This window comes from Chaetodon auriga, chromosome 9, assembly GCF_051107435.1.
Source record: "Chaetodon auriga isolate fChaAug3 chromosome 9, fChaAug3.hap1, whole genome shotgun sequence".
Lineage (NCBI taxonomy): Eukaryota > Metazoa > Chordata > Actinopteri > Chaetodontiformes > Chaetodontidae > Chaetodon > Chaetodon auriga.
This window is the reverse complement of record NC_135082.1, coordinates 8,615,071-8,636,750: the sequence shown is the minus strand read 5'-3', so window position 1 is coordinate 8,636,750 and position 21,680 is coordinate 8,615,071. Positions and strand designations below refer to the sequence as shown.

Here is a 21,680-nt window from a genome sequence, read left to right as displayed (position 1 = left end):
TTGAAAATAAAACAGCTAATTTATTCTTCGGTGCTCCTGCCGTCAGTCCACTGCAGTTAGAAAGAAAAGGTTTGTCTGGCGAGGACAGTGCGACAGGTTCACACTTTATTAGCTGACAACAAAGCAAGACATTGTTAGCATGTGTGTGACAAAGAGGAAGACAGAGAGCAAAAAAATAGCCAATACATTTTATATTTACTTCACCATGTCATTATAAATGCATCTAATGTAATGTAACGTCAGTGTAACAGTCGAGGTCTGACTTAAAAGAGTGATATATGGCCAGAAGTTCCCAAAACTCTTCCGGAGGTAGACTAACTAAATCAAACATCCAACACTAAAGCAGCAAGTAGTCAAATACAAATCCACAGTGTGGTACAGATTGTAACATGTTGATATCTTCAGTCGGTCTTTTTGCAGTACAGAACTCCACCCAAAGCAAACATTACACCAGGAAACGACGTTCATCAAGAATTCCTCAGTAACATAGTGTGCAGTAGGACAAGTGAGGATTTCTAGAAAGAAGATATAGTGTAAAGTCTTCCTTAAAGAGCCTAAAGGGAAGGTCATTTTAATATATTGCTCCTTAAAAACCAACAATAATTTAAGCTGAGTGTCCCAAGAGCGGAACAAACATATGGCTTCAATATTCTGCATATTTATTTATAAAGAGGTCTTCCCTGCCAGTGGTATTAAAATAACACTTGTCTTTACTAGCCAAGAAATGATTAACACTGTTAGCTGCCTGTAGTTAAACAGTGAAAAAGACGCAGACTGAGTGAGTTTGTTCAGGCCTGCTGGCTCTGAGGGATCCTCGAGGATTTTAACTGCAGCACTTTGGGAGAGAGGAGGAGGAGGAGGACAGGGAGGAGGATAGGAGGGAGGGGAGGTGCTGTTCTAAGCTGATCCGTGCAGGGGGCTGCAGAGCCGATAGAAGGACAAAGTATGCCAGCAATAATGCCGCCGTACAGAATCAGGCTCAGGACAAAAAGGAGGATCACACTGGGAGAGCAGCAATAAGACAACACTTTAGATAAATAAATAAAATCACAGTTAGCAATCATAAAGTGATAAATATATTTACAAGCAGATGAATCAATATCAATAAAAATAATAATCAATATCTTCTGAGCTTGTTAGACAAAGCAGTTAGACAAGTTAGTTAGTCTAATTTAGAGTCCCGCAACTCTGAGTTAAATGTAATTTCTCGTTCAGTCTATAATGGGTCATTCGTGTTTGTTTGACCACTTGTAACAGCTTCCCATCAGGCTGACCACATCCTGTTTGTGTTTATTTTAAAACTTTGCTGCAGCATGCATGAACCCTTCTGTCCTGTAGAAAGCAGCGAGGAGGCACAGCTCGTCCAGTTTGTAAGACATGCACAGATGATGGGATTTCACCTGGTGACAGCAGAGAGAAAAGGATAAATACAAGTGACACTTTGTAAATGTAAGCCAACACACAGTCCACGCAGACCAGGATGAATAATCTATACTGTTCTCACATTAGAACTGCACTCAGTTCTTTCTTGTGTGTTACACTGCAGAAATGAGATACTGAGAAACAAGAATACAACTACTGAGAAACAGGAACTCTTACACCTCTTAATCAAACAGTCATGGAGCACAAGTGCTGCAGTAGTTCTGCAATTGTGCAGAAATAAACCTGGGTCCTGTGCAGGATTTACTACAGCTGGTGATTTTCAGCACACAGACAACATGCAGCAACCAGCAACAGTTCTGCCAAATATCACCAGATTTTGCTCATTTACTTAAATTTAAAAAATAACGTCATGTATTGCCAGCACAGAACTCACACATGGCAAATCAATAGCAGCAGAAGGTAAAACAATCACGATAAATGGCAGAAAATCAAAGTCACAATTATTGTGGCTGACGATGAAAGCTAAACAAAACGGTGCAACATTTTAATAAATATGCTTCTCTTCTCTCTTAGATGAGAAGATTGTTGTTTTTACACTTTGTTTTTTGTACAGATTAAACAAAGGAGACGCATGTTAATCGGCGAGCTTCAGAGGTGCTGGTGGGCAGATTTTGTTGCCTTTGGACAGAGCCAGACGAGCTGTTTCCCCCTGTTTCCAGTCTATGTGCTACGCTAAGCTAACCAGCTGCTGATTGTATGTTATTCTTAACACACATGCAAATCATGTAACCCTTGGCATGAAAGCAAATAAGCCCATTTCCCAAAATGTCAAAATCTTTCTTTAAATGCAGATAAGGTGTCAAAAAATATAAATGCTGTATTGAATTGAAATACTAAGCGTTCACTGCACTTTCATCCTGGTCAAAATATCACAATAATGAGGTTAAAAAACAGGGATTTTTTTCAGTTTCATTTTTACAAAATTCTTAAAAGAGACATTTTTAATTTTGCAGCATCATTTGCAAAGACATACAGATCAAGTCCTTTCCAAAGATTTATCAGGGAAGATTATCAAGCCCTCTCCCAAGAGGTGCATTTCCTTTGAAACATTTATAAGGCTTTAAACTGCACTGCTCACTGCTCATGTGTGCAGACTTAAGCTGGTATCTGGTGGCAGCTGATCAGGCGTTAATATTACAGTGTAACTCAATGCTGCGGGAGAGCAGAGTGAGGGCCTCAAAACACATCTGAAAAGACTGACTATACACTGACATAGTGTGCCTGGAAACTCTGTTAGGGAAGAGCTTAACATAATAATGTTGCATGTTTCAACTTCACATTTAACAGCGTTAATGTAGTTTCACAGTATGAAGAAAGACTTTACCTATTTGCCTGAGAGCTCCTTCTTCATGCAGGACTTAAAAGAGGTGAACCTCTCCTCCACTCTGACGCCCTGTGAGTGTGTGTGTGAGAGAGAGAGAGAGAGAGAGAGAGAGAGAGAGATACAATGAGAAGACCAATTTCATGATGTTCCACTAGATGGCAGTATAATTTCACAAACCTCACTAATCGCTGCTCAGAGGTGAGATGAGTTTCAGTAATAGAAAGTGGCAGGAGTGTAATTTAGACATTATGGTATGGAGGTATTTAAGTGCACCACAGTGTTCAGAGAACAGAGGCATAATGAGTGCTTACTTAAAGTTGTAGTTAAACAGGAAATGTGGTGTTTGTGATGCTAATAGCTGTGTAAGTAGGCTTAATTGTGCAAAAGTGCTCTGTTTTGAAAACAAACATGTATTTCCGTGCTCGGCACCAACACATATTTGCCTTTTTTTCCCTTTATCCTGTTCAATCTGACTTGATTTTGCATCCATGTGTCCAGGTTTGAGCACTCAGTGTCATCCGCCCTGACAGATTATACATTAAGAAGTAGCCGACAAAGGCTGACAGTGCTTGTATCTTTCACATCAGTGCTGCTGTGAGTCCAGGCACCAACATATCAGTGCGGCTTTACTTCTCATCTACACTATGAGAGGCTGCTCTCCCATGACTGATGAGGGAGGAGGAGAGCGGGGCCACGTCTTCTGTCACCTTCAATAAGGAGAGATACTAGATGGCATTTAAATGGCTATGTCTCACCCCGTGGCCGCGGTGAAGCCGGTCCTTCATGACACCGATAAACTCCTTGTGGCTGAGTTTATCATCGCGATCCTCGTCGAAGATCTTGAAGACTGTGTTGACCAAGTGGCGGGTCAGCTTGATGTCTGTAGCCACATAGACCGCTCGGGTAAACTCCTCTGAGAAGGAAATAAGACAGGCAATCAGGTGAGAAGTGAACAATAAATCACTAAAGAGGGAAGCAGACTTTAGACCATGGCAGAGTTAAATGCTGCCTTCAGTAATTCAGTTTGAAATAAGACTAAAATCAAAGTAACATCAGTGTTTGGAGGGTGACTAATGTTTTGGAAAAACGATCTTGTTTTCATCACAATGAGGTACAATAACTGGACAACCAACAGATGTATGATGGATTATTTCAGACATTTTTGTGGTATGAGGTCTTAATGATATAAACGATAGCAAATCGTGCCTTTCCACATACTCTTGAGTTGTGGCTGTTTTTCACATTTTGAGCGAGTTTGAATGAAGGGAAATCTTAATGCCACAGCATACGATGATATTTCAGAAAACAGTGTGCTTCCAGTTTTGTGGCAACAGTTTGAGGAGAAGCTCTCCTGTTTCAACATAACAATGTCCCCATGAACAGATCAAGTCCATAAAAATGGTTTTCTGAGTTTGGAACTCGACTGGCCTGCACAGAGACCTGACCTGAAGGGATTCAGCGCCCACCATCAGTGTCTGACATGACTTATGTTCTTGGAGCTGAATAGGAATAAATCTCTGCAGTGTGATTCAAACTCTTGTGGTACTGTGTGTCTGTGGTTCTGTGCAGAGGAAGGTCTTATGTAGCAATATGTTCATTAGACTGATTTAACTTAATCTACATTTTGTCAACAGGTAAATGCAGGTACAAAGTAAAATGACAGTGGTGGGTTCAGTGGTAGGTTTAAAGTTCTGAAATGTGGACTTTGATGCAAAAGAGCTTGACTCATTTTGACCAAAATAAATTAAAAGACAGGTGAATGAAATTAGATCAAATGTTTGTGGTAATTAAGAAATCACATATTAAAATTTAAGATCATTTAATTACATTTAAGGACCAACATTTATAAAAAGGGACCTGCAGACACAGAGGTTCAGGTGTCCACATACTTTTGGACATGTGACTTCACTGCAAACACACACAGGAAAGAAACCAAGACTTTCTCACATCATGACGAGGAAAAACAGTTAAACTGTCCACTGACTCAAGTTAAAGACTTTACCTTGGCCAATGGAGCGGTTGGCGAAGTTGTACATTTGCATGGCGATGGCAAAATCCTCCAGGTTGTTAAGGAACTGGAAGAAGGACCTGAACTCCTCAAAGGTGATTCCCTGCAAAGAGATAACGGCAATAAACAATGCCTTTATTTATGAAACATAAAGCTTGTGAAACGCAACGTGAGAAATTATAAAGTGCCACATAAAGCAAGCGGCTGCATGTGTCAACACTCCAGCAAAAGGATAGTGCTACAATTCACACAACACATAATCTGCTTCCTTTCATCCTGCGGGGAATCCTTTAGTGTGTGTGGGGCCTTGAAGCCATCAGATAGATAACACACCAAAACAGACAAAGTATACATTGCTGGATTTTCCCTGTGCAGTATGGACACGCTGAGCTGTCAGCAGCGGGGGGAGGATCGCAGCTTTTGGGAAGAGGTCAGGCCGTTTGCAGACTTTTCTAAAGCAGATTAACCTGATACTTGAATAAACAAAAACAACAAAAGTGATGAATCCCCAAACATCTCAGGCTTGGCTGATGACTCAAACACTGAGCCTATTGATCTCCACTCAACCATCCCGCAGCTACTAGCTCCTTCTCTCACCGGGGCCCCGCCAAACAGGCAGCACACACACAGCCGAACAAATGGAGTAATGACTAATCTGTGACGCTTTGCTGTTTTAACAAGGTGAGGGCCATAAAATATCTCTTAGCCTAATGGTGAGACCCACTTGATAATCAATGGAGATCTAGCAACAGGCTACTCGAGGCAGCTGAGGGGCGGGTCAACGTGCCAAGAGGAAAAACAAATTAAAGCTAAAATGAGGATGCTTCACTCAGCAGCTAATTTCCTGAGCGGTAGACAAAGAAACAGAGGACTAAAATACTCCCATACTCACACAAACCACCGAGTGCAACACTGTGAATACCTTCCAGGAAAAACTGTCTGATAGTGTGTGCTGTTATCCTCAAATTTAGACGTCTCTGTGATGGCTGAACAAGTCACAAACTAGTTCTGGTTGAGCTTAGACCGACTTTGGCCAACTTGTTGTGGTTCATGTTCTTTGTGTATTATTGTCTTTCTTGTTGTCAGTGGAGTTCAGATTCTAAACTGTGCTGCCTCAACATCTGTGAAAGTTAACTCATTAATTTAAAGGGATAGTTGAAATTTTCAGGGGAAATAGATCTTAACTTTCTTTCTTTCATTTTCCCAAAATGATGAACTATTACTTTACATCCCCTGAGACAAAATGTCCAAAGTGCTACAAGCTGTTGTAGCCCGTTGATGAAACATTGGATTACATCATATTGTCAGGCGTTACTGTTATTTTGTCTACCCCTTGTACTTTAAGATGATGGATGGGAGCCATCAGAGGTGACATGTGATGACAGAGTGAATCCAAAGGGACAGCGCACCTTTTCGTCCGGCATGCTGTGGCGCACGTTCTCCAAATACGCGCTGACGTCGTCCACGTTGGTGTAGCGAAGGAGGATCTGGGCAAAGTCTTCCTCGCTGATGGTGGGCAGGCCCTTGGAGAAGGAGAGGAACTCTATCTCAAGCACCTCTGTCTGCAGGTTGTCCATGAACCTGGAGGAGCGAGACGGACAGCAGCTGCTGACAGGAAATGCCACCACCAGAAACTCACATGCACAAAAGAACACTTCACGTCTTCACCGACAAAACCACTAACGGCTAATCTGTTAGAGATGGTATGAAAATCATCAATGGCCATATCACACTGCGATGTGAGATAATTAGTTTCTAAGAGGCATCAGGATTTATCACAGAGCAGAAAAAGCCTTTTCAACTCACTTGTAAAAATCTTCAAACTTCAACTCTGCTTTCCCTTTTTTCCCAAAGAAATGCACCAGCAGCGTTGTCTCTGTCTTCTCGTCCTATCATAGGAAAAAAGTGACTGCATGATGAGTCCTCATACTGTTAAATATCCACCTCAGACATGATATGTTCAATATAGTCAAATAAAGAGAGAAAACCACAGTGCACACCAGATTACACCAATGATTAAGTCAAATATTGAGTAAATCTGCACAAAATCTCAGTTTGAGCCGTCAGGACGAGCTGTTTTGTCACATCCAAGCGTATCATGGTAACAGCAGGTAAACATTAACAATGACATTTATTTAACCATGCTGAAAGCTTTAAGTAAAGATGTTAGTTAATGGCCATACCCAGATTCTGCTATTGAATAATTACTCAGAGTTAATGGTTAATTTTTCATGGTGCCTGAAACCAAACCGGCATTTCTCATTTCTGCACTGTAGAAACCCGTGCCATGCAACACATTCATTAAACATGCTGCAGAGGAAATATTAGAGGAGCTCTCTTTGGGTTAATACTCTTACTAGCAAGAAGACAGATGCATAAATCAAGAACTTGTTCCACTGTGCTCGCTAACTCAGAACCTACAGGAGCTTTTATGGGAAACAAACGAGTAAGAACAGTCAGGACCTGCTGCATAGAATAACTGTATGACCAAAGTAATGACGAATGAACTTAATGACGGCATGGCTACCTCAGTCAGATCAGAAAACAGAACTTGACTCGTGCCGCGTCTGAGAACATCCCACATGCCTCGGGCCTCCACATGCTGACTGTCTTTTTTAAGAACCTGTGAAGCACAGCTGTTAGAAGACAAAATACATCTGGCACATGTTACTGAGATCAGGAAAAGGAAGCTGAGCAGACGAGCAGGGAGAATGCAAGCTAAGGCAGGGAGGAGGACAGAGATGCACAGACCAGAAAGAAGATGAAGAGTCAGACGTATGTAGCAGCAGACAAAAAGCCAGACGGGAGGGACAGACAGACAGACTGGCAGAGACAGACGGGGGCTGACACCAGCGTATCTGAGAGGCTCATCAGCCCTGACGTGAGCCTGATCTGCAGCGATGCATGCAGCCTCTTGGCAGGACGTTGAGCCAATGTAGCTAACACATGTCCAAAGCATGCAGGGCGTGAGACCTGAAGGGTGATTCATGCCAGGTTAACTATGTAACTGAACTCACCCAATACATCATCATTTGATGCTATGCTGTGAGGTAAATGCAGGTTGTCAGACGCCTTTCACCTACTGTTGTGCAACGGGCTCTGGTTTTAAATAGCTACCTCTTCTGGAACAATTTGGTCTGAGATTGAAGTCTAAATATAAAAGGTGATGGTGCTCATTTTACCAATACACTAAAATGCACAAAAAATCTTTCACCACATTTCCTGCTCTGGAACAAAGAAGCCACTCTGCTATTTTTTTTGATGAGGTCATGCTCCTGATCTCGGATTAACCAATCATTATTATTATTACAGTTTACTCTGCTGCCTGCACTCTCCCAGCTGCCATGGGATGACTATAACTACAGCTACACTCAAACACAACTGTCAACAACAATTTTCTTGTAATTGGTGTCATGTGCGATGGGAAGATCACAGGAAATCTGTCTTCCGAGTCGTTAGGAAGAACTAGGATATCTAACTCGCAGTTATAAACCATGATGGTGCCTCTCTCTGTTTTTTCAACCGATCATTTATTCAGTCTAGATGTTTTCTCAAGTCTCGACATCACCTCATTCAAAAGCAACATCAGCACTCAACCAACCAGAAACAGCCAGCCGCCATCAACATGTATCCTCAAGGATGGCTCGCTTGATTTCATAATATTTATTTATCTTATTAAGTTATATTTTTTCATCTCTCGGGCCTGAGGGCGACTGTGAGACAGCTGATAAAACAGCTCTTCCTCTGCACCTTATCGCTTTTCACCAGAGAGAGAGAGATTTACGACATGATCCCACAGCTAATTACGGAACAACTCTTTAATGCGCTGCGCTGTTCCCATCTCATCCCTTGAAAAGATCCTGATACACTTGTAATTAGAACATGCTGGGGAAAGCCCAACCGCAGCACTGAGGACATGCCTGTTATGTGTTCTTAAAAAGATCTGACTATTGAACTTTTTGTTGGAAAGTCACCTGCAGTACGGCAGAAGAAATCAAAACAAAAAAGGCGCACCTCAAGGGGAAGTCTTCAAACAGTACTCTGAAAAGATGGGTCTGTCCCTCTGTTAGCTGTAGGACCGTCTGTGCGTGTGTGTGTGTGTGTGTGTGTGTGTGCTGAGTGCTTTTCACAGTGCTGCTTCTCCTCTCTGACGGGCATCTTCATGGTCAAACCCAACACAAAAGGTAACCTGAGCCCGAATACCACTCCTCAAGAAACTGTAAAAATAAAACATGGGGGTCTGGGTGAAATGTTGTCAGTCTTCAGGTAAGAGCTTTCTGGAGTGGAATCTCTCGCCCAACGCTGACAAAAGGCGAGTACATAAATCATCTGCGGTGCAGCTCCTGCGCTGCCACACACACACGCGAAGACAATATGTCAGATAATGCTGAAGTACACAAGGTGTGTTTCAATTCCAGTGAATTTGAATGAGGTTATCTGGTGTTAACAGACACAAATACGGGTGGTGTCAGCCCCTGAGATACGTGTGTGTTTTCCCTGCTAACTCACTATGCAAAAACATTTTCAGGTTAGGGAGAGCGCATGCCAAAAGCACATGCAACAAGCAGAACAGTTCATTTTCCTTCAGGGAAAGAGAACAATACATACAGTGTGCGGCTGGGATTTGTTATGACCGTACAGCTGCAGGCTCTGTAAAGCAAAAAGAGGGCAGAAAGAGAAGATTCATTTATAATTCACAAAGTATTTTAGAACAGGAAGATGGTTGGAAATTAGTCCGTAAGCTATCGATTGATTTTTAAGTCACAGCCGTTAAGTTTATGTCGTGACTTTACCAGCCAACCAAGAATCTTATTCCTATTCTGAAGCTTTGTGAATGTGCCCAGAGTTTCATCTTCAGCTTTGTCTTCTTGCATCGTTATATTTCCAAATCTAGAGTGCCCATTCTAATGATCTTTTTGATGGTTATACGGGCTTCAGATTAATGCAAGACCGTCCAGAGATGCTAACGTTTGCCCCGGCAGAATAAGCTCCTCCATGTTGTGCTGTGCGATAAGACCTCAAAGACTTGCTCTTATCGCTCTTTTCAGCTCTGCCTGTTTACATCCACCTGCATGCAGCATAAGACAGCCCTAAAGAGATGAAAGCCTCAGGCATGTTTTACCCTGTATGGCCACATTCACCTCTCTGCAGCCTGCGTTCTCTCTAGGAACACTGCAAGTGTTGCAAGCAAAACCCCCCGTCATATAATGCAATGCCATGTTAGACACTGGTTTATATTTAAGATTCAGGGCAATGTCAAGCTGAACTAATCTTTTTGTTTTTTCAACAATGGATTAAAGGGCTGTGTGTAATGTGAAAGGTGGCACTTGTCCTTATCCGTGGAGCCTTTTATTGTCATTCAGCTCATTGTTTTGGGTTTCCAGTCTGAAACTTCATTCTCATTGATGCACTGATCGATGCAACAGGAAGCTTTTCAACAACAAAGCTCCGATTAACCTAGACCACTGTACACTGCCTGCCCAGCCCCAAACAGCAGAAAGACAAAGACAGCGACTAGCTAGAAATATGACACTGAATATTGCTAATGCTGCTCTGTGTCTGCTGGATGTCCTTGTTGTATTTACAGTTTGTTGTGCTGTTGGCCAAACTGACTAATGAAGGTTCAAATTATTATTTTTTTGGGCCACATGAGGGCAGCAGACGAAGCTGAAAGAACAACGCCTGACATAGAAAGTTGTTATAGGGAGCATGTTAGAGACAGTTATTAACACTTATTCATAGATCTGACAGACATTAGCACTCATTTAGACTCATGTTTCTGTCACCTGACAAAAGTAAGTCCGATACTCACCCTTGCTTTAGATTTGCTTTAGTCTTCACAAACTTCCAACAAGATATTTAGCATTTAGCTTGCTAGTTGCTTACTTTCTCTGTCTGGCATTGAGCTTAAGAGGCAAAGAAAAAAGCTAAGTATGAGGGGAATTGTAAATTTGATGATAATCCTCTGTGGGTTCATAATTACCAGCAGCTTGTCTTCCATTTTCATGGTCATTAGTTCCATCGTTAATATAAAAAAAAATCACTGATTACAGCAGCTTTAGTAAGTGTTCAGACATTTGAAAGCAACTCATACCTGCAGGTCAAATCTTTGCACATCTTCGGCAACTTCCTTTCTGTCCTTTTTCTTACGGAAAATTTCTTCCAGCTGGTGAGATGAAGATGAGAAGTTATTATACAGAAAGAAATGGATCAAATGCATTTTATTATTTCTGATTACCAAGATGAGGCTCATACCACTAAGAACTCCCTTTTGTCCACCATTTCATTCCCATCTGCATCAAACATGTTGAAAGCAATCCTGAAGCCTGCGTGGGGCTCTGAAACCAAACAGAAAATATTGACATTGGACAGTCACCTTTTAATCTCTAAATAATTTGCATGATACATCTTCTCAGGCCAGTTACTCACTTGTTAAAATGCAGAGCAGGAAGAGGTACTCTGTGTAACTGATGACACCTGGAAAAGAAAAAAAAGAGAAAGATTTGTCAAGCCGAGAAACAAAAACCTAAATGTTCCCTTTTCCACACAAGACAGCATCAAACAGCATTAACCAGTTAGCTGAAGGTGTTTGCAGATGTTCAAAGTCATCCGTCTGAGATGAATAAGCCGTCCAAGGAAACAGTGCACGCCTTCAGACAAGAGTAATCTTCTCGTGCTCACTGATAACATCTTAAAAGGTGCCTTTTACTTCATGCTTGGTGTTCCCCTCACACAAACACAGGCTTTACAACTGAGCTGACCTATCTGGACACAAACCCAAACAAATTTAAGGCCTACGGCTTCTGATCGTGTTTGGGTAACAAGGTGTAATACATTCTCGAGTGATCTGTCACTGATTGAGAATGGCCGATTCAGGTTTTGTGTCGTGTCCTTCAGCTCCCTTTGTTGTGTGACACGGAGAAGGGAAGAGCATGTGTCAGGAGACATCTCAGTCGACTCAGGAGGCTTCTCCCCTCTGACTCTGAAAGCATTCCCAAGCTTTTGTTTGCTCGGGAAGATAGAGAATCGAGCACAGATAGTTCTGGGTGACTGCCCTTGGTGTTATGGGAAAAGAATTCAGGTACAGGGTTTGCTGCGGGGAGATATTTCCAGAAAGAGGAACACTCAAGGGAAAGAAAACAAAGCTAGCAAACAAAAATGCCATTTTTACTCCGCTTCTACATTTCCTCTAGGGGCTGGAACTATGCTGCTAACAAGATGATGTAAAGGCAAGTGAAACACATGTACAATGTGAGGTGTGAACAGAGAATTAGTGATGCATGCCATTGGACAAAGTTCATCAAAAAATCCCCCACGACAAAGCGCTCCATCTTCTCACCCTGGCTCTCTCTGTTTGGCAGGTACGGCCCTATAATGACAACAGATCTCTAGCTTCAAAGCCTTTAAAGCTTAAATGGGTTGAGGAGAGAAAAAAAAACTTTTAAGATTCCAGCCATGTTTCACCAATACCACACACCTTCACTCCAGGAGGGAGCTACCCCCCCCTCCTCCCTCTGAGCCTCAGAGCTCAAGTAGATGTTGTTAGACAATACAAAGAATTCCACAGAAACACTTCATACAGAGTGGCAGTCCCGGAGATGTAATCCAATGCCATTCTTAGGCTTCATAATGTCCGTGGTGATCAGGGGGGTGGCCAGCGGGACATGCCTCGACATAGTTGGGTTCAAACAGCTCCCTCATTCTCTAAAGCAACGCTTTGTTCACAGATCAATCCAGTCCTTTTTTCCCTGACAAAGCCGCAACGTTTAACAGCAGGATTAAAAGCCCCAAATCCCAGCATTGGCACTTAGCTAAAGCAACAGAGTAGAGAGCAGAACAGTGAGATCTGATGCTCTGCTGGCTCGTATGACCTACTGAGCGGGAGTGTGCAGGCCCAGGTGGGAGAAATAAAAAAAATATTCACTCACACTGACAACTTTATATTCTTCTTTCAATGTTGCTGTGAATTACAGGTTTGCAGGTAAAAAGTGCAGTCATTTCACAGGGTCCATTAGGGAAAATGTGATTCTCATGACGGCTCCAACTACATTGCTCATACTTGGTTCCATATATCTGTGCAGTGAAAACATGCAAAATGATGCAAACGCTTTACTCAAGTCTAATCAGCATGATCGATTTTTTAGCCTTTATTTTTATTAATTCCAATTAATTTCTAATGTAACCTAGAGTATCCTGTAACAGCTTAGTCAAACATGCAAAAATATGACTTGTTCTACCATTCAACACATATGGATCAGAAAAATAAATGAATAATTCATGACTGATTTACTCAAGTTTAAAATAAGCTTTTCTTCCAAGGAGATCCCTCCTTTCCTATAATTAGTACCAAATGACATAGTTTCAGGATAAGTAGTTACTGCATTTTTAATAGAGGAAGCAGAGAGGATCATTGTGCATATTATCAATGGGCCGTTCCCTCCCGCAGAGGTTACTTGAGAATAAATCTACAACTTGTTACCAGACTGATGGAGAGATAAGATTAGTATTTACAACACACTCATGGCTGTGGATTATACGAGGCTGACATGCACAACAGAGCACACTCTGAACAAGACATGGAGGGCCTTCGAGAAAATACCAGCATAAAGGGGAATTACTTAAATTCAATGGGTTTATGTGTAGAGCTGTAATACATCAAGTGGGTTACTTCACCTCGTTCACGAAGATTTCTAAACAAATTAGATGATCCTTTCCAAACAGGCGGTGTATCAGCCAGCATCTTGTCTAATTCCTGCGAGAATAGAAGAAAATCCCAAATCACTCATTCATTTCTAAATCCCAGGTAATCACAACGTAATGCACTGCTCGTTAGAGGTGTTACACGGATGAAGAGGAGATTCTGCTCACCTTTTTTGTGAGGGACTTCTGTGATCTCCTACCTAAACAAAACAAGGTGAACGGTTAGAGGACGATATATGACGTCTGACTTATAATAATATGTTAAATGGTGATTTGTGGATTAGGAATACAGAACCAGGAAACAAAAGTGAAAACAGGTGTTTATGTGGAAACACTGAAACACAAGCTGTGTATCTTCATGAACGCATTCCAATGGTCCATAAAGCAACAGATAAGCAACAGATAAGGTAGAGGTGTTGTTAAAAAAAAAAAAAAAAAACTGGCAAGGAGAAATCACATCGATAACAGTGACAATAACCCTCCACTGACACATTTTAAAGCCTGTGTCTAAAGCTGGGATTATGATTGTCATGTGATGGCCTGCTCTCCACCAAAGTCAGGCGTCTGAGTGAGCATGTGAAGAGAAAAGGGGATGTTATCCTCAATGCAGGCATGTATTTGATGCTTTCTATTAATGTTTCATAAGCAGCAAACACTTATGGATCTGGTATGAATAATTTACACTGAGCACTTTAACTTTTTACTCAAATGGTTCACTTCTAAAAGGCCATAATGCCACCGTGTCTTCTCTCTGAAATTAAGACCATCAGCGATGCATAATGGTCATGTTCAAGGCCTTCCTAAACACCTTTAAGAATGGCAAAAACACATCTTCTTTTATAGCCACAATATACCCATAAAACACCGTGATTATTATTTTGTAACACATAAGCCATTAGCCACCATCGAAGAATGACGCACGGCATGCCAACGCATTAGTGCTCCAGCACAGCCATATCTAAAAGATTACAGCAGGCCACACACCTTAAATCATAATAAATCCCAGTAATCAGAACGTCTTATCATTACATTTATGACATCCATGCTAAGTTGTTTGGTCTCTCTGGGTCTCTGCGAGCTTGTTGCCACATAAATGAGCCATAAAAGTGGGGTTGCTGGTAAAGATGTCTATCTTTATGCAGGTGTTATGACTGAAGCTCTTCAAGCCATCACTTATTGTCCAATGACACTTCGCAGGCCCTCAGCAACAAGTTCCAGGGAGCAACAACAACAACACACTTTTTTTTTCAATCTCAAGCAATTGGAGGATGAAGGAGCAGAGGTTTATCTGATGACTTGACGGAAGTGTAATTAAGCAAATGGCTGCTGACAGACATGGCTGATTTCTTCACGCGGCTACAAAGACACAGCTCATAGAGGCAGTGCAGTATCTGCAGTGCAGCTGTTACAGTCTTCATGAGGGAAAATGGGCTGCCACCTTCCCTTCAGAAGGACGGGAACTAATTTTAGCACTAAACAATATAAGTAAATATAAGTATACCAAATTAGAGACTATTTCCTCTCTCTGACAGTCAGAAAATGAGACAATCGTCACATTTTAGACGCTGTCAAACTGGTTGTTGATTAATTTTCTGTCAATGGTGTGATTGACTGATTGACTGTTTTAAGCCCTAAACATTAATAATGATCCTTCCTTCCTCCAAAGGATGTTTAGTATTGTGGGAAGGAGCTGAGTACTAGGCGTGCACTCACTCCTGGGTTCATTCAAAGTGATGGACTCGATGAAGTTGAGTGGCGTCATGTAGAGCTGGCCCTCGTGCTCCACCGTACTGAACAGGCGAAATCTGTTTTCATAAGACGACATGTAGACGTCTCCATCATCCAGGCCATAGGTCCTGGCCTAAGGACACACACACAGACAGACACACATAAACCTGGTGAAATATTGCAAATCATATCAACAGTGATAATGCTGCCTGAAAGATGCTTTTTATGAAATCCACGGAAGCTTTTCTTGTCACGAAAAGCCTCGCTCACATGGAACAACAAAGAGGCCCAGGCTTTAATTCAGTAATGGGGCGCATGTTATGTCAGCCCTATTTTTCATCCCTGAGCACCAGATAATGTCCCTACAACTGTTCAAACCCAGCCAGATCAGAAGGCTGGACTGGTGAAGACAGAGTGGATCTCTCTGTTGGGTGGCACAGTGCCAGGTCCACTGGGCACAGAGCAAACACCCAGGGAATGTGTACCCCCCTCTGCTTAACCATTAAACCCCCTCTAACCACCCCCACCTCTCATCAAATGTCAGCCCCTCCGCCAAGTCCCAGTGTCCAGTTTCCTGCGTCCCTGGATTCCTGCTGCCTGTGGACACCAGTCAAGGTTTCCTCTCTCCGACCCGCAGATTAGAAACAAGGAATCTTCTGTAGCTAGAAGTGCAAACCAGACCTGGTGTACATTATTTGTTTAAATCCCCTGTGATCTGTGAGAATCCTGTCAACAATGTCAGCACATGTCTGAGCTAAGAGATTTAGTGTAGAAGTGCTGGTATGTAGGCTAATAGAGTCAAATACACATTGTACAGTGGCTGTACAACATAACTTGAACATCTGACATACTGCAAAAAATGACACTTGTTCTGCAAAAACCCAGTGAAACTAAAATTAGTGCTTGAATGATTAGTCATTATCCAGTTTAAAGAAAACTTATCTGCAACACTTTGAACTCTCTACTTTCCATGTTTTTTCCTGTTATTAATCACTGTTTATGGGCAAAGTGGCAATCACAAGTTCGTAATTTGATCATTTTAAAATGTGCCGTTTTGACCAAATTTTCTTCGCAATGTGTCGTATGATGGCCCTGATGAAGGTCACAAGCTGAAAACATCGCTCTCACAATAAAGTCGCTCTGTGTTCCTTAAGTATTGCTGGAGTTTTGACACTTCAACCTTGGAAGTAGGTGACATCGTGCCAGAAATTCCCACTTTGTCTGGTTCAACCAGCGCTCCAAAACCACGGCAAGTTTTGAATCCATGATGATGCAAAATAGAAAAAAGAAGCTGGAGCCAACAAATATTTGACATTTTGCTTGGTGAACGGCTGATACGATTAATCAGATATCCAAACAGTGGCCGATTAACTTCTGCAGAATGACTAAGATGAATCGGCTGGTCATTTCAGTCATTTCAGTCGAAACACTGCCCACTGGTTTAAGCTTCTCAAATGTGAGGATTTGCTGCTTTGCTGTTATATATAATAGTGAATTGAATATCTTTGGGTTTAGGACTATTGATTGAACAAAAGAAGCAACCTGAAGACGCCACCGTGAGCTCTGGGAAGTTGCGATGTCATTAGATTGATGTTTTCTGGACTAAACAAATCATCAGTTAGTCAATAAATCCTGATATATTAATCAATATGAAAATACTCATTGGTGGGAGTTCTACCTCTGACATTATTGTAGCCATATTTTGTCCACCTCCTGAAATGCTTAAGGGGCCGAAATAACAGAAACATATTAAAGCACCAACACCATCAAAAGGTTTGGCCTCAAGAGAGTACAGTAGAATTTGGAGAAAAAACACAGGCTACACTAAAGGCCGCCAACAGATACCAATTGTTGTTATGCTACTGTATCACATGACATAGTTGTTCTTTTTATGTTGAACAGCACCTGAAATATGTAAATACAGCTTAGAGGATACATACGTATTCTCTTATCTCTGCCTTTTCGAAAGGTTATGCCTCATATGGAGAAAAGCAGGCAAAACGCTCATCTGTGGCAGCAATTGGGTCACGTGATCTATGAACTGCATTTGACCATTTTGCCATTTCAGCACCAAAGGTCGTGGATAGCTCCGCGTGGTGACGATACATCCACGCACCGTAGCTTCACGTGCACTGTACATGATGTAGCCTAATGATGGGAATGCAGATGCTTCGTTCACGTGAGACAAACTGACAATGAAACAGAAGCATTTTGAGGTGTTTTTCTTTTGACTGTGTGTGAGCTGAGTGTTGCCACTAAAGCCGCACAGCTTGACAAATGTCCCACTGTACCTTGTCGGTGGCACAAACTGATGGCAGCGCCAGATGAAAGAGTCGAGCCTCGACGTGGCGCTTCAGTCCGCAGCGCCTGTCGACAAGCGGCCAGCAGTAATAAGCAACACCGGCCGCGGCGGTGACACACGCTCCTGCTGCGATAACTTTCAGCGCTTTGGTCGCCTTCGAGGGTGTTTGCTGTTTCCGCGCCGTGAACGTCCCTGACTTGGAGCTGTTAGCGAGTGATAGTACGAGCCTGCGCAGGGCAGCCATGGCTGTTTGCGCTGTGGTGTCGTAAGCGGTAACACACAGAACAGCTCGAGACGCCTGCCGCTCCGAGCTCGCGAGAAATGCCGTGGGTATTTCAAGTCGCTCAGGGATTAAAGGGCGTCAGACTGGTGAGAGTGAAGGAAATGTTACAGAAACATGGAAGCAGAGGCTGACTTAGGTCTCATCTCTCGTGGGTTGATGTAAAGTGTCATATATTTTGTGTTTACTGGTTTCATTTGCATTCAAAGTAATATAAGAGCTTAGTTTAAGACCACAGCCCACCATCAACTCTCTCTTCCCGTGTCTCAGTGATTTTATGCCTTGGGAGAAGGGGGAAAGATCCCTGCCAGGGCACGTCTGAACTGTGGCAGCCCCGCCCATTGCTCGTCCTGTGGTTTTGCACCTGCCTCACCACCCCTGCCACTTTGAGCGCAAACCCTTCCCGAAGCTCCTGTACCTGCACTGCAGCGTCTACTCAGCCGTCACTTCTGAATCCTCCTCTCAGCCGTGTCTCCTCCGCGGCTCCCCTGAGGCATCACCATCCGCTGCGAACAGGTATGCAACATGAGGGCTACGTGAGCAGCAACTGCAGCAAGCCACCCCCAACTGATGAAAACGCGGCGGTAAAGAAGAAAAAGAGAAGAAGGAGAAATCGGTGCAGCCAGCAGCTGAGATCCAGTGACTGTTTCATGTCAGCGGAGAGAATCGTGTCCTCGTACATGTGCTAAGTAACGGAGGAGGTGGACGTAAACATGCAATAAGTGACAGCGGCAGCCAGGTAGTCTACTACGCAAGAGCGCTCCATCTGGACCTCCTCACTGAACTTTACCCACTGAGCTTTGACGCGATGGCTGCTGCTGCTGCTCTGGGGGAAGTTGGAGGCGTCTTGCACGGCATCGATGGTGTCGCACAGGTCGGATCCCATTTCTTGCTGACCCCTCTTGGGGACAGTCCGACGCTGCTGGGGGAGCACCTCATACCTGGAGACAGGCTGTCCCGGAGCACCACGGCGGATTTAACGCACCTCAAAGGGATTCTCAGGAGGAGACAGTTATACTGCAGGACTGGTTTTCATCTGGAAATACTTCCGGATGGCACAGTGCAAGGCACGAGGAAGGACCACAGTCGTTTTGGTAAATAAAGAAAATTAAATTTAATCTGTTCTGGGAGCAAAAAAAAATGTAAAGCAATAGAAAGTGGCGTACAATGATAATGAAGCAAATAATTATCAAAATAATCAGCATCGAGAAACGAGTGAATAAGAATGATGAAAGTAATAATAATGATTGTGTTAATTAAAATGTATTAGTTGTGCTTGTAGGCTGCTGTCAGAGTTGAGTTTGAATTTTTAAGCTCTTTGATGATATTCTTTCATCTTTGTCAGAGTCTGTACTGAACAACTGTGTTATTCTTCTCCAGGTATTTTGGAATTCATAAGCCTTGCTGTTGGGTTGATAAGCATTAGAGGGGTGGACAGTGGACTCTATCTGGGGATGAACGACAAAGGGGAGCTGTATGGTTCTGTAAGTACCATCTCTGCTTATTCATCTTGCCCAAATCCTCATTTTTGGCCATGCAATGATCCACAAGGAGCTTTTCTTAATTTTTCATATTTGGAGGATTTGATTTTGTGGAAGATAAATTTATGGGGATAATGACATGTGTCTTGTTATTTTCTATGTCTGCATCATAAGCCAGGACTTCTCTTATGTTGTCCACTTTGTTTTCAGGATAAGCTCACAGCTGAATGTGTCTTCAGGGAGCAGTTTGAGGAGAACTGGTACAACACGTACTCGTCCAACCTCTACAAACACGGAGACAAAGGGACACGTTATTTTGTGGCATTAAATAAAGACGGGACACCAAGGGATGGGACTAAATCCAGGCGGCACCAGAAATTTACACACTTCTTGCCCAGGCCTGTGGACCCTGACCGTGTGCCAGAGTTGTACAGGGATATCCTGGGACACAGCTGAGACCTGGAGCCCTGGTCCAGATCAGGAATAGCTGCTAAAGCCCTGGCAGGCAGGGAGCAGAGAAGAGAAGAGGGAAGCAGGCGTGGGGATGTGGCCGGTGCAGACTGGTGGACAGCAGTCCGACCAGCAGGGATAAAGGCACCAGGGCCTTTTGTAGGATCGCATGGGCCATGTCTCAGCAGCCAGGAAGACAGGCTAGAATGTCTGCACACTTGGCATGAGGGGTCGTTCGTTTTAGGGGACAGATGACCCTAAAAAGTACCTGCGTGGAATAGGAGACAAAGAGGAAACGGCGCTGGATGTCCAGGGAGCATCTCCTCTGGTCAGACGGAGACGTCAGCTGACATGGGGTCCATGGGAATGTGTACTATCATGAAATGGAGAGACGTCGTTTGTTCAGAAGGACTTTGAAGGAATTCTGTTTTTTTTTTTTTCTAACCTGTGTCTAGACCTGTTTGAAAAGAGAGAAAATGTAACAATTTATTTATTCATTTTAGATACATATATTTATGTTATATATTTATTTATTGGAGAATATATTTTTACAGTTAGATACACGCAATATAGAACAACCACTAGAAACTGTATCGATTATCTAAAGACTGAGACACTGTACCATTATGTCTTTTATTCTGAACAAAGCTCAGCTAGTGATATACTGTAATATGACCACAACTATCAGACATATTGGCAAAATTTGGGAACGATCCCCACATCTGAAATGCATTTAATCACAATATGGCAACTGTGAATCAATTTTTTTTTAAAAATCTTTGTAATGTTGACATATTAATTCTAACCAAGCTACTGTTACATGTGTTACATGAGGAATTTCAAGTCAACAAACTGATAATACAAACAATAAATTGCTCAAAATGTGATCAAAATGCTTTTTTGTCAGCCTATATGATCGGAGATAAAGATATTTTGCTAGTTGCTCTCTGTGTCCACTCATAACCAATGTCCCTTTAAGAAATCCACATTTTTACTTTTAACAGAGCAACATTTTTATTTATTTATTTATTTATTTTATAAAAAGCGTACTTTACAGGTTGCTTTCGTCTTTCAGAGTTTAAACATATAAATGCACTTACGAGACCAATGTTGTCTTTCTTTATGGACACCATTATGCTGAGAGACAAGTCGTAGACCTGATGCGTGCATAAAACTTCAAAGCTTCCCCCCTGAATCATCTGAATGTAAAGGCAGTGCAACCACACAGTCAGGGCCAAATAAAATGTGACCTTTAGCTCAGGCCCAGCAGCTTTAGCAGCTGTATAAAAGTGGAGGTCAGAGCGATAAGGATGAAGTAACCTCTGCTGACAGTTTTAGGATGGTGGAAGTCAAGGTGGCCCAGACATTTCTATGTCATTCTCTCATTTTCAGACAGCTTCTATGACTTTTGTCTCACGAATGTTGCTCTGCTGTCCCACGATTCTTAACAACAGAAGAACTAACAAAAGCGTGATGGAATTAGAGGTGCAAAGCAGCTGAATTAGTGTTTTATTTTTGAAAAGGCCACTGTCTCATATGTGTGCACGTTTCCTCCACGGTTGGGGGAAGATCTGTGTTGAAGCATGAAAGCTCAGCCTGTGATCTCAGTGAGTGTGTGTGATGGCGAGCCAGTGGGGGTGTCTCGATGCAGGGAGTCAACGCTGCTGCCAGCTCTCTCCTGTCTGCACTGTGATACTGTGGGACTTTCCCACCTGCACACCTTGAACATCAACGCGCTTCTGTCGTCGATTAATGACAGCGTCCCGGAGTGTATTATAACCTGCGTGCACGTGGACATCCCCCGTCCACCGGCTGAACACACGCAAGCCTCTTACAACATGAAACAAGCTTCTGGGGCTTGTTTTTGGAAAGATGCTGTCACTGCTCGTCTGTCTGTAGCCCCATAGAAAAGTTAACGAGCGTGAAAATGATGGACAGAGCGTGCTTCAGTCATGTACCATCCC

At 42.7% G+C, this 21,680-nt stretch overlaps 2 protein-coding genes across 3 annotated transcripts; one reads left to right on the top strand and one right to left on the bottom strand.

The window, feature by feature from the left end:
• Positions 1 to 83: 83 nt before the first annotated feature.
• On the bottom strand, positions 84 to 18,695 carry micu3b (mitochondrial calcium uptake family, member 3b). Of its 2 annotated transcripts, none has more exons than XM_076738628.1 (15): positions 18,204 to 18,695; positions 15,189 to 15,336; positions 13,644 to 13,675; positions 13,449 to 13,527; positions 11,205 to 11,252; positions 11,031 to 11,113; positions 10,870 to 10,941; positions 9,384 to 9,425; positions 7,303 to 7,398; positions 6,582 to 6,664; positions 6,185 to 6,356; positions 4,770 to 4,878; positions 3,523 to 3,680; positions 2,768 to 2,836; positions 84 to 1,400 (listed from the first exon to the last, which is right to left on the bottom strand). In XM_076738628.1, exons 2-14 carry the CDS (start codon positions 15,298 to 15,300, stop codon positions 2,768 to 2,770), a joined length of 1,155 nt encoding a protein of 384 aa, XP_076594743.1. In that variant the 5' UTR covers positions 15,301 to 15,336; positions 18,204 to 18,695; the 3' UTR covers positions 84 to 1,400. The 2 variants fall into 2 exon arrangements, with proteins under 2 accessions (XP_076594743.1, XP_076594742.1); XM_076738627.1 differs by lacking the exon at positions 18,204 to 18,695 and adding an exon at positions 17,495 to 17,785.
• Positions 18,551 to 20,601, top strand: fgf20b (fibroblast growth factor 20b). The gene is made up of 3 exons (XM_076738631.1): positions 18,551 to 18,879; positions 19,166 to 19,269; positions 19,477 to 20,601. The coding sequence occupies exons 1-3, from the start codon at positions 18,594 to 18,596 to the stop codon at positions 19,720 to 19,722; spliced, it is 636 nt and encodes a 211-aa protein (XP_076594746.1). The 5' UTR covers positions 18,551 to 18,593; the 3' UTR covers positions 19,723 to 20,601.
• Positions 20,602 to 21,680: the final 1,079 nt, after the last annotated feature.